The sequence below is a fragment of the Archocentrus centrarchus genome, chromosome 9 (assembly GCF_007364275.1).
Source record: "Archocentrus centrarchus isolate MPI-CPG fArcCen1 chromosome 9, fArcCen1, whole genome shotgun sequence".
Classification (NCBI taxonomy): Eukaryota; Metazoa; Chordata; class Actinopteri; order Cichliformes; family Cichlidae; genus Archocentrus; species Archocentrus centrarchus.
Window position 1 is genome coordinate 17,934,599 of NC_044354.1, and position 13,142 is coordinate 17,947,740.

At 39.7% G+C, this 13,142-nt stretch overlaps 1 protein-coding gene across 1 annotated transcript in view; it reads right to left on the bottom strand.

Moving 5' to 3' along the window:
- mctp1a (multiple C2 domains, transmembrane 1a) overlaps window positions 1–13,142 on the bottom strand; it is a 159,404-nt gene that overhangs the window by 54,873 nt on the left and 91,389 nt on the right. The window contains exons 3-9 of the mRNA XM_030737928.1: window positions 10,592–10,734; window positions 10,320–10,399; window positions 9,414–9,525; window positions 7,934–7,972; window positions 4,938–5,102; window positions 4,062–4,192; window positions 3,358–3,544 (exon numbers count right to left, since the gene is read on the bottom strand). Of these exons, the coding sequence (XP_030593788.1) occupies window positions 3,358–3,544; window positions 4,062–4,192; window positions 4,938–5,102; window positions 7,934–7,972; window positions 9,414–9,525; window positions 10,320–10,399; window positions 10,592–10,734 (857 nt within the window). The remainder of the gene's footprint in view (window positions 1–3,357; window positions 3,545–4,061; window positions 4,193–4,937; window positions 5,103–7,933; window positions 7,973–9,413; window positions 9,526–10,319; window positions 10,400–10,591; window positions 10,735–13,142) is intronic.

The window sequence follows — 13,142 nt, forward strand, 5'->3', positions numbered from 1 at the left end:
TTTTCAAATTGACATCAGATCTAGTAGAATATGCTTCCGTGACAACCTGTACCGACTGAAGGCTGCTGTTAACTGCAGGTTTTTGTCTCCATCCCCAGAACCTCCTTTATCTGAAGAGTCTCCAACCAAAGTTGCTCTTTGCTCATCTCACAACTTAGTGCATCCCCTTATTTCACTTCCTGTCCAGGTTGTGTCCTTTTGCTTCACCTTAGAGCAGCAGTGTTCCAAAGTGGGTCAGAGGGTGTGTGTGTGTGTGTGTGTGTGTGTGTGTGTGTGTGTGTGTGTGTGTGTGTGTGTGTGTGTGTGTGTGTGTGTGTGTGTGTGTGTGTGTCTGTCTATGTATGCGTGCAACACAGCACATGGGGGTGTGTGGTGAAGTACCACCACTTTAGTGGAGGTCACCATGTCCTCCTCCTCTCATCCACCCATCTTGTGGCCAACTCAGGCCCATTAAGAGCCATTAGTGTGTGTGCTACTTTGCCATCATAATGCATAAATCTTTTTCTCTCATTTTTCCCTCTCTCCCTTCATCTCTTTCTACTTCTGGGAAACAGTAATTAGGGATGAAGGAAAGGTTACAGTGAGCAATAGAACGTCTAAGGTAGTTGTCTATGAGCGAGTGCATTGCACCATGTTGCATATCTCCATTGTCAGTTGCATTCAAATTAGTTGGCATAGAAAATCTTGTCTATTCATTTACTCGAATACATGCAGAAGCAAGTGCATACGGGCACACAGTGACCTGGCACAAACACAGACACAAAAATCTATTACAATTCAGAAGACATTAATGAGCTCAGTGCTATCAAAACGTCCTCGCACTCAGGTGTCTGTTATCGGTTTTCATCTATGGCCACAGATTGAATTGGGGAAAAATAACAAATGCAGCACAGTGACCTCATTGCAGCCATTTGAGGTATGCACATAGCCTTTGTGTGCAGCAAAGTGACAAAGAGATTTCTAGTTTGGAAAACAGTGGTTCCATAAAATAAAGAGTAATATCTTCTTAAAAACTCCAGTGTGTTTGCAACAGCTAACCTAACCTTAAAGTTATCTTTTGTGTGCGTGTTTTCATCATGAGCGTATACACTGCTAAAGGATGTGACAATCAAGAGGATTTCAAGTTTTCTTATGAAGGTATCTACTTTTCAGAGCTGTGATTCCAGCATGGTACTTGTTCTGATCCAACTGCCGCCATTTCATTAGTTACACACAGACAGACACTTTTTCTTTTCCATATACTGTATGTGAGCTTGTTTATGGCTAGCAGAAGTGCATGCTTTGTGCATGCTTGTGCTGGACAGCTGATTTCAAGGAGATAATACCAGTCAGTAAAAATGTGCCTACACATACACCTACGCATGCACACATCCACACATGCACACACTGGGCAGATTAGCAGGCTTTGAGCGGCACTGTTATGTATTAGTGGTGGTACTTGGTCTTAGTAGTGCTCTTTGATAAGGTACATCTTTATTAAATTCTCCAACTGAAAGATTGCCAGTCAGAGGAAAAGGAATATGTTAATAGGTAAAGACCATTCAAGTCTGCAAACCCACCTCACTATGCCCCACCATCTGCAATTCCCCCACCTTCCTCCACCCTCTATCTCGCCATCCCTTCATCTAACAGGAGCCACAGTGGCAACAGACAAAGAAGTGAGGTTGCTGGGAGAGCGGCAGAGAAATGGAGAGAGGAATAGGAGAGAGAAGGAAGCAGGAAAAGAGGAAGGTAAGGGAAGTAAAAATGTGTCGCCTTCAACCGAGCAGAAAAACGGGGTCTGCATGAGTTGTGAGAGAGGTGAAATAGCTTTTTCTTTTCATTTTACACGCCTTCCCTTTTCGGCGCAACCCTCACCCTTTACCCCTCGCCCCCTATTACACACATTCAAACACACACACACACACACACACACACGCACCCATTCTCCCAGCTCTCATTTTGTGACTGTCAGGAGAGGAACAGCGTGTTTGAGCCTCAGTCCTCGAGCTCCCCCCTCTGATGTTGTGTGGTTTCTGCAGCGCATAGGAGAGCGGTCGACCTCCTGTGGCTAGCCAATAAGGCACCGCCATGGTTATGTAGGTCGTGGCACCGATGTTCGGCAAGTGGAGCTTAGGCACACATTGCAAGAAGCAAACACACATCAGCTAGGACGTACTACCGAGTACCAGTTCAGATGTGGAAATCCGAACAAATTCTCTAATCTCACGAGTACAGACGGCTCCAGTGAAAAAACACACATATAATACACCCACCCATACACACGCAGACATGTTTAAGTGGTACTCATAGGAACATATGTTCCGACAACTTGCCCAGACAATTAAATCTAACAGGTCCAAAAAAGAGGAAAATAAATTTAACCAATTAAGCAAAGAAATATCTTACATTTTGTAAAATGAGCAAATTTGGCTGCAGCACTGAGAGATCGCATGACACATAATTTTGTTGATGGACACAGACATGTCCCCTGTGTGAATGCTGTCAGTGAATAAAATCCATTTAACTGTGTGTGTGCGTGTGCGTGTGTGTGTGTGTGTTTTTGTATCAAGAAGTGAAGATGACAGGGTGTGAAGGGTTAACTAGGCTAAGACAAAGACACAAATCCATTGTGCTGAGTGGAGGGCCTCTGGAGCAGATGGGGCCTTAGGGTTCTCTCTCTCTCGCTTGTTGCCTTTCACTCTCTCTCTCACTGTCTGTTTGTGCATCTCTCTCTCTCTCTCTCTCTCTCTCTCTCTCTCTCTCTCTCTCTCTCTCTCGAGCTTAATGATAACTGGCTAACAAGCGAGGACATTTTCAGTCAAATAACTAAGCCCCCTTGCATTCTCAACCACTGTTTTTGGTCCTCCCTTTCTTTGTGTGTGTGTGTGTGTGTGTGTGTGTGTGTGTGTGTGTGTGTATCTCCCACTCTGTTGCTTTCCACATTGTCTAACTATAAACCAAATCTCAGCACATCAGCTTGCAAAAAAAAAAGAGGACTTGATGAGAAAGCGAGTCTTTGCAAAAAGTGAATGAAATGTGAAGTCTGGCTATAAGTGTGCGAGGGAGTTGTCTGACACGTCAGTCTGACTCACGGTGCAAAAAAAGAATCAATACATGTCTTTGTTTTTGCAACTTGGACTTGATGACACACATCACATAGTCCTTCTTCCACAATATCAGTTAATGTGGTCAATCAGTAATGAAATTCACATACAATTTGACAAATATGCATGTCCATATACCAGTATGCAAGTTTATACAAGTATATGGGCATAGAGCAGCTGTGATACTGTAATGCTATTTTTCACAACATTTGTACCTAAACTCAAACACACACACACACACACACACACTATTACTGTAAAACTGACTCACATATCTCTGCATGATCTGGTGCCGCTCGTGTGGATCATCCAACATGTTGACCGACAGGTCTGAGATGGAAACAGCAGCAGAAGCAGTGAGAGTAACCAGCAGAACCAGAACACCGTCACCTTCTTCCAGTGGCAGGTCCAGTTTGTGTGTGTGCTCTTTACTAAGAAGCGACAGGTCGACTGTACACCTAAAGAAAAGAATCAACAAGCAGAAACAAAACGAGAAGAGAGAATTGTACACTTTGTGGTGAAACTGACGATCCCGACCCATGTAGACCTTATAAAAGAAGAGAGAGAGAGAAGCAAAGCCATGTTGGGGGCTTATCAGCTCACTAACTTATGTTAAGCATAATTTAACACGGCAAACATCTTCTGTAGGATGAAAGTAACTGAAGAAATTTCAGCCAAAGCTGACACCATTAATACCTTTTAGAAGGCACTTAAAAGCATCTTCTCTTGACTGAATTTATTTCCCAGCATGCCGTTAATATACAGTACCTACAGCTAAAACAGAGGCAGGCCATTATAATGCCTTTACTTGGGTCAGAGTTCAAAGCAAAGGTTTGCTCAAGTGTCTCCATTCTGATGAAAGATGAGAGAAAAAAAAAAAAAAAACCTTCTCACCATAAAATACTGTAGGCTAGTATTATAGCATTCCCCAAAAAACAACTAAACATCCAGAAATACCAGTAAAGACCATCATACCTTCCCATGAAGTCATCCTTCTTGCCAGCATCTTTGTCCCAGACTGTAATGTCAACAAAGCCTCCCTGCTCATCATACAAGTGGAAATCAAACTGCTCTCTCCACTGAGGGTTCAGCGTTTTCGAAATTGTCTAAAAAAACAAACAAACAAGGAAATATACTGTCTGTCCACATGTCACTTTTCTGCATATGAGGTATGTCTTGTTAGATAATATATAAGTAGGCACAGCTATTAAATATATTCCACAAAATACACAACACAAATTATATTCCAGGTCAATCAAAAAACAATAAAAACAGTGAAAAAACACTGACTACTGTAAATATGCACACACAACTTGAGTCTGACTGATATTGGATTTTTAAGACATACCGATATTTGATGACTTAAAAATCCGTTATCCAATTATATCGGCTAATAGTTTTCTTTTAGACACACAAAATATAAACAAATTTCCCAAACATTTGTTGCGTGTAGTCGTATATTTACACTCTGCCCAACTCTGCTCGGACCAGCTGGCTGTTGTGATTGTGGGGTTCAAAACACCTGTTGCCAAAAGGGAAGTTGCAGAGTGCCCTCTGCTGGAGAAACTGTGGAACACTAATGCTCATAACGTAGCTGAAAGGTGTTTCTCCAGTCTCTTCTTTACTTTGTTACTTTTCATTTATCGGTCGTTATAAATGCCAATAAAATAATCAGGCTCTACACACAACCTCCTCTTGTTGTAAAATATAGAATGAAGTGAGCAGTGTAAACATGTGTGAATCATATTTATTATTTTAATGTATTTTTTTTTATAACACATGGTTAAAGTAGGATCAGGAACACTGAGGAAGTACTTTGGAAAAGGGCCACACATAGAAGCGTGTGCTTACCTTACTCTTGTACTTTTGGTGACCCATCCTAAATTTGACGTAAGGGTCACTGAGACCATTGGCATCCATTGGCTGCAGGCTGCGGCCCTCTATGAGACTGATGCTGACTATACCTCGCCACAGCTGGGCCTTTCTGTGCACATCTGACAGACGCATACTCTGATACTGCAGCAATCACACACACACACACACGCACGCACACACATTTACACAAAAACACATACATTTATACATATACAAGCATGTGGAAGCAAACCCACAGAATAAAAAAAAAAAAATTACAGTATGCATCAATTAACCGCAAATTGGATTGAGGCTTGCATACGCTTTGCACTTCATTCACTGGAAAATAACCAATATCAAATGCATTGAGACAACACATAATGGAGCAGGCACAAGAAACGAGATAACACAAAAACATAAAATGAGGTAATTCAAGATCATTTACTATGTACGAGTTCACCTGACATGCCAGAACATCGCAACACTGCATTATTTAATTACTCGCAACAATTTCTTGGGAATGCTAAAAAGCATTTTTACTGTGGTAGCAACATCTCATCCATATTTGTGCAAAAATGCATAACATGTATCGTAACCTTCTTTTATCCTCAGAGAGGGTACAGCAGCTTTGATATCCATTTTTATCATACAAGTCTTAACATTATATTTGAAAAAGTAATGAAAGGGAAGCGACTTGTTTCCAAAACTGAGCAACCCTTCAGTGCCGTTACAGTGTTCCTCTGTGCACTTCATTTTTTATTCCATCTGGCTGCACTGTAAGGTACTGTAATTCAGATTGATTATTCTCCATATTTTAAATCTACCCCCCCCCCCCCAACACTTTTCTCAGCACTCACAGGCCTATTTAACCTCTCTTTGAATCATGTCAGTATCCTTCACTAAAACAAAGAGCGGGGTTATTTATTTGTCAAACAAATACACATCCACTTTCTCTCGCTGCCTTCCTCTCTCCTCCTTCCTCGTTAGGAAGGATGTATTAGCATAGCTTTTGTTTTGAGGGTGAATTTCATTAAACTCCGAACAAACCCTGCCTCGCAAGCGCAGCCCTTTGATCTAGAGACAGAGCCTCTTAATTTCCATTCTCCAGACATTAAACATTGCGAATAGCTGCCTGCATTAAAGCCAACCTCCCATACAGCAACTCCCACATCTTCCATTGCTCCTGTTCACTGCTACCAACACACTGTATGCTAATGATGAGGGGTCGTTGTTATGTCCTACTGTACTAGAGTGCAATCCCTTTTCCCTTGCATCCTCTTTTTTTTGTTGTTGTTGCTACATATTTGTTGTTATAGAAAACCATGGGCTATTTGGATTAGGACTCCATATCTCACTACCAGAACACAGCAGGATGGAGATCATATACAAAGATGTTCACAGGCTGAAAGTCTTATCAGACAGTTTAACAACTAATACTGCCTTGCACACGGTTAAACTTTTGCCAGCCCTCTGAAAGAAAAAAAGAAAAAATATAAAAAGCATTTGAAGTACCAAAACAAGCATTTTGCCCTGTGGTAAAGACCTGTATTAATATGCCTCTGGCTCTTGATTATAAGCTCAAACTGCTTATTGAAAAGTTTGCATCTTCTGTAGTGGGTTTAATACCCATTTATGCTTCTTTAATAAGAAGCAGTGGTGTAAAAATAGCTATGTACTGTATGCAACGCAGAGGCATGCATACACTCAGGAGCAGCGCCTTTTTTGGTGGGGTAGAGAAAGCATATAGTGTTTGAGTGAATTCCCGAGTCACAGGCAGGGTGGCACAGTTTGAAGGCTTCAAAGGCTTGGGTTGGGGAGGCACGATACAGCAGGACGTCTGCCCAGCTCCAACCAAACACACTTCAGTTGTATACGTCTCTTGGTGGATATCAAACTTTTTCGCAGATACAGCCTGTTTCCATCTCAGTAACAAAGTTCCTCAATAGAAGTGAAACGTGACCAAAAAAAAAAAACAACAACAAAAAACAACAGTGAATAAACTCAATTTTGAGCTCAAAATTGTTCCTGACACAAATTTAGATTAAAAAAAAAAATCAGGTATGTGCCTCATGCATGAGCCAGTAAAAAGCCGACCATCAAACAGCATGCTTTTTATTCAACCTCACGGCCAGCAAGAATCACAAAAAATGAAATCAAGACACAGCGGCTCTTTATGTGTGGCAAGATGGGAACTTAAAATGATGTCAAAATGTCTTTTTTGCTTGATGTAAAGGGGTCTAAGAGTGTCCTATAGTCAGTCAACAAAGTCAAAAGGCAACAAACCTTCATATCTCGCAGCAAATTTGCTGTACAGGACTCCTTTAAAACCCCGAAATACAAATCTGCCTTATTTTCTCACACAATAGCTGCAATGCACTGCAGATTAAGGGTGGAGGAAGCATAAATATATCACAGAGGAATGATTTAAACTGCTTGAAAGTGCAAAATTCAGTAGAATCACAAAAAATGAAAATGTTAAAGCAACATTATTACTGATTGATATCACAGTGCATAGCTCCTAATGAAAGCTGTAATAACTATTGCTGATTTTTACAACTCGCAAAAACGCGTGCTTAGAAAAACAAAATATTCACTAGTCACTGTAAGGCATTTCTTCCACCCTTAATGTGTATTCATATGACATATGACTTGCCTTTGCACATGTAAATATTTAACCTTTAAGCTTACTTGCATTCCAAAAAAAAGAGCTCACATACCCTCAGCTGATGCAAATAGCAGGTAGTATATTGCAGCTTGTGGAAAATAAGCTGTGACAATGAGCGTTGAAGAACTATTAAAAAAACAAACAAACCAAAAAAAAAAGTGCTAATACCACCGTGGAAGGAGGAAACGGAGGAAGGAAAGGGAAGGGCCAGGGAGACTCCATCCATGTACCAGAACACCAGTGAAGGACAGGTGAGGTGCAGTGCGGTCGGTAGTGGGGTTACAGTACAGTCAGAAGTGTCACGAGTTACATGCTGTTTTTAGTTTACCTTACTAGATCGTTTCCAGTTCCTTCTCAAAAGCATGGTCTGTAAATGAGACAAAGCGGTTACAGAAAGCCCCCCAGTATCTCCCTTTAAGGCAGAACGGCCAAAGGTTACAGGGCATGGAAGTCAGTGTTAGCCATGGGCGGGGGTGTGAGGGGGATAGCGGGAGTAGGGCAGCCACAATCATGCAAGTTAAGTAAGTGTACAGTAAAAATACTCTATTGTGTCAGAAATGATTTACGTGTATTATGATTATAATAATCCTTTTTTATATATTTGATGCTTCTGGCCACCTTTTCCCACTCTAAACCCAAGTAAAGACAGCACCTAAAGCTCTTATCTGCTTATGAATTTGATTCGTTTTATTTATTTATTATTGATAAACAGCTAAACATTTCCCTTCACTGTACACACAAATACATTCTGCACTGGCAAGCTGTAAGAATGAAGAATCCCCTTAAAATGCAGTGAATTTTGTTCATGGTTTCTCTTTCTATGTCTCTATGTCTGTCTTTTGGCCTTATTTTTATTTATTTATTTATTTTTTGAGAAAAAAACAATATCTGTGATGTCACAGTAAACCTCAGCAAAAACAGTTTCACATTTTAAAATAATTATATAGCAAGAAGTCATCAAGAAATAAATTCCCTCATGTTTTACCAGCACTCATCAGCTTTAAAATAAATGGAGGATCTTTAAAAGTGAATTAAAGTCATAGATTTCCTATTACCAGTCAATACCAGTAGATGGCAACAGAGAGAATTTACTACTATAACCTTGTACTCAATTTTTCACAGTAGGAGAAATCCAAACTGATGCTTAACCTAAATAGAGTTTATTTGTTCTGTCAATTGAGGACTCTCTGAACGGCAGTACTAAATAAGCAGCAGAATTAAGACATCAGATCAAAAGGAATAAAATATTTCCCCCATGACTCTGCCTTGGTCTGAATCGAGCATGCGGGGCTCCAATTAACCAAACAAATAATTGAACATAAATAAACTCAACTCTGAAACACCACGTATGTCCACAGAGGCACGAGCCAACATAATTAGAAAAGAAGATCCAGTGCTCTTTGAACATGCAACTTTTCCACACAACATATTAATTACACTTGTGCTAATGCATATGTATTTGCTGAGTTGAGTTTCCACTAAGTGAGGCTGAATGAAGCCAGCACATTCTAGTTCCAGTTCAACACAACTTCAACACAGCTTTGACACATAACACGGGGGCTGAACTTTATTTACATCTTAAAATGATCCTATTGATCTGTTTGGCATCTTACAGAAAAGTTATGCTAAAGGTAAGCCATTAAGGTTCTTCTGTGCTGGTGTACTGTATAAATGACATGCTCCTTATTTTATGTAGCAAGTAAGATTAAAGAACAATTCCCCGCCAGAAAAGAAGGATATGTGTATACATGAAACAACAGCCATGAATGAATAATCAGAACGTTAATATAGATTTTTAGATTTCTTACAGCATCCCTCATCTCTCCCTCCTTTGGTGTCAGAGTAATGGATAGTTCCAGGCTGCCCAGGTTATGTTCAGGGTACTGCGGGTCCTTCAGGTCCAGCATCACGTCCAGTGTCCTTTAGAGATGAACAACAAGTCATGTTCACAAAAATTTATATATTTTTAAGCAATAAATGTAAGTGATAACATGGGTACTGTACAAGGAGTACACAAATGAATGCTAAAATTGTGATTAAAATTATTCACCTATGACATTATTAGCCATTTTTATGTTAATTCCAACACAACCATGTGACACATTCCATTAAGTGTCCCAGTAAGCCATGAATGTGAGTCAGCATGCAAAATCCCAAAGCTCTCAGTCTGACTCAGTTAAGCCGTTTTATATTGTGAATTACACTGTGCTGGTAATCTCTTATATGAGGTATCTATACATTTTTTTTTTTCACAGTAACAAACTACTGACTACAGTAGTTATTTGGAAAAATAACACTTGCAAGCTGTAACATAAAGATGCCTCTAGACCACTATGAGACTTTAATTTAACAGGGACATTTGTTACAGTGTCTGTGTACATTTTCACAGTTGACAAAACTGTTTAGCTTCATGAAAATAGGAGAAGTACCAAAGACTGCCACTAGAGGGAAGCCAAAGAATGTGTTTGATCTAAATGAATATATGAAAAGAGAGGAAAGATGCTTTGAGGCTGGACTCAATAACTAATAATGTCACTATTTGTTAAATCTTGATACATCAGCATCTCTGAACATACCCTGATGAAATGCAGGAATCAAACAGACATACAGTCAATCAGACTGATTATTTAACAGGGAAATCAAAAGGCTGAGGGTGTGTAAGGTCTATAAAAAACAGGGAGGTAATTAAAAAAAGTCAAATAAGACAAAGAAACCTTTGATGTTCCAGTGACTCCAGATGGAGATATGCTGAGCCCATGAAATCATCCTGAAGTCCAAAGTCATAGTCAAAGACCTACAAAGGGACAAATATAAAGCAGGCACTTTAAGAACAGCTACGGTCCAAATAGAGGCCTTTTACCCCTTATAAGGTGCACAGAAAGGAATCTTGTGAGAAAAGTTCATATCTATAAAGATTTAACATTAACTTAAAGAAACACATTTTCAAGCAAAGTGACATTTTCGCCCCAAAACTTATCTGCTGTACCTTGACATACAGTGGGTCCCTCAGCGTTTCCACCAAAAGGCTAACTCTCTCATCCCACACTGGGTTGAGGTTCTTGTGGATGGTCTTGCTTCTAAACACTTCCTTCCCTGCAATCTTAAACTTCACATATGGGTCACTCGTCCCTGAGAAGAAGGAAAGCAAACACATAAAAACACAGTTAGCCGTTATTAAGACGATATCAGCAAAATTCTGGCATATGCTGACAATCTAAGTGTGGATCGGAAAAAGCATTGGGGTCAAGCTGGCATCGCCTTCTTCACTTTGAGCCATTTGTCACAGAGTACTATATCTACAGTTATGAATGGGTTAAAATATTTGCTTCTTCCCACAGATAATAGAGTAATCAGGATTTACAGGATTTTCTAAAAATAAAAGTAAAAAAAATACTGCCACATGTTAAAAGCTACATAATTACATAATTTGCAAACTGTATTTTTAACATGCTATTTTATTATAAGCTGACACTATCAAAGGAAAATATACGCTATGTTCCACCTCAAAACAATTTGAAATGCAAAGATAGGAAAAGAGCTGTGTGTCCTACTTTGAAGAAGAGAGAATCAGCCACGTGACTCACATTACGTTAGGATCATATGATACAAGTAGTCAATGTTTTCAGACGCACTACCGCCATACGACCAGTAGGTGGCGGCATTGAATTACATTAATGTTACTCTCTGGCGCACGAATTACCACTCTGACATGCAAAATACAAAAAAGGCACCCATGCCTACGATGAATGCAAAAAAACAATGAACGCTGCGAGATACACAGACAAACCCAGAATGACCATTTTTCCATAAATTCAGAGAAAACAAAACTGGAAATAATGAAGAATATGCATCTGCTCTGTATCTACCTTACCAAATGTGGCTGAACCCAACAGTACTATGACAAGCACCACTGCTCACTCTGTCACTGTTGAGTAAAAACACTGGATTAAGTGATTAATGATTAAGTGGATTAATACAGGACTAAGGAAGTGTGTCATTAGGAGCTTCTTAAGATTATCAGTAAATTTTGCTTCTCTGAGCAAGGCCAAGCAAAGTTTGGGGGCATAAAAACCAAAACTGCATCTCCAACTCCTCTGTGTATCTGCCTAACAGTTTGGCAGTGAAGGATGTCAGGGAGTGAGCTGGAACATAACATGACAGATTGTCAGAAAGGTAAGATTGTCCAAGACAGTTTAAGGCTTTATATATGACTCTTTTAAAATCAGTTCTGTACAATACTGGAGGGCCAGTGTAGCTCCACTAAAACTGACTTCCTCTTGGTTAATGGTGTCAGAATAACCAAGCCTGATGGTCTTTTTAGGAAGTCCAGCCAAGAGAACATTGCAGTGATCCAGTTTTCTGAACCTAAATGCATGAACAGTTTTTCTGTTTCTCTGAATCATGAAGCGTCATGAAAGGTCACATGCTGGCAATTTTCCTACAATGATAAAATGATGTCTTGTTAATGAAATCTATGTGGGGCTTGAAAAGAAAAGAAAAAATTAAACAATATACTCTACCATATCAAAACACCAATACTGGCTGCACTTTCTTGCTATTCCTCTTTTTCTGACAAAGTTGACACACAGGCTGCAGTGCCCTGCCTCCTCTCACTCGGTCAGACTGCTGCCTTCCTGTCAAGGTTCAGGTTGAACAGTATTTTGTTATGATCTTACTAATTCAATTTTGAACACTATGCGATAATCCCACAGGCTTTTAAAACTTACACTGTTGTCATGTCTAGGCATCGATATATTAAAAGTTCCTAATTTTGCCTCATTTTTTTTGTCTTCATTGAGGCTGTGAAAATTATTGGTCTGTTCTATACACACAACATCCACTGCATCTCTGTATAATATATATATATATATATATATATATATATATATATATATATATATATATATATATATATATACACACAGGGCACTGCAGCCTGTGTGTCAACTTTGTCAGAAAGGTGCCCCCCCTGCTATTAATGAGTCTGTTGGGGAGTGGGTCCTTATCTAAAATGAGGCTCTGAGGGTAGAGGGTAATGTGGTTAGTGGTATTGCGCTAAACAAAATCTGTTTGACTTGGCCAACTATAAAAATGGTGCGCAGTATCTTCCAATGAAACGGCATCTTGATGGGACTGTTTGTTTGTACAGTATGTGTCTTGCATCAGTGTCATGTTATCATCCACTGTGACCAAAACAGCAAACACCAAGGGAGGGAATGTTAATATCCAACAAATCTGATTTGTGTACACAGAGATGTGTAGATGCACTGCAGATCACTGGTACTTTCCAGTGTCTAAGGAAATATGTAGACGATAGTGTGCATTATTATATGCTAAATATTGACAAGCAATAGAGATCAACAGCAGCCATACATATCTTTTTCTCTTAAGCAGCTTGAACTGCAGGCTGACAGCAGAGGAACTAAGCTGATAAAGGCCTGTGCACTCAGTATGTGTCTCATCAGTTCAAAATCAAGTCTTTCCCTATTGTTAACAATTCCAGCAAATATCTGACTCCCACGTAATGACATTCCTGA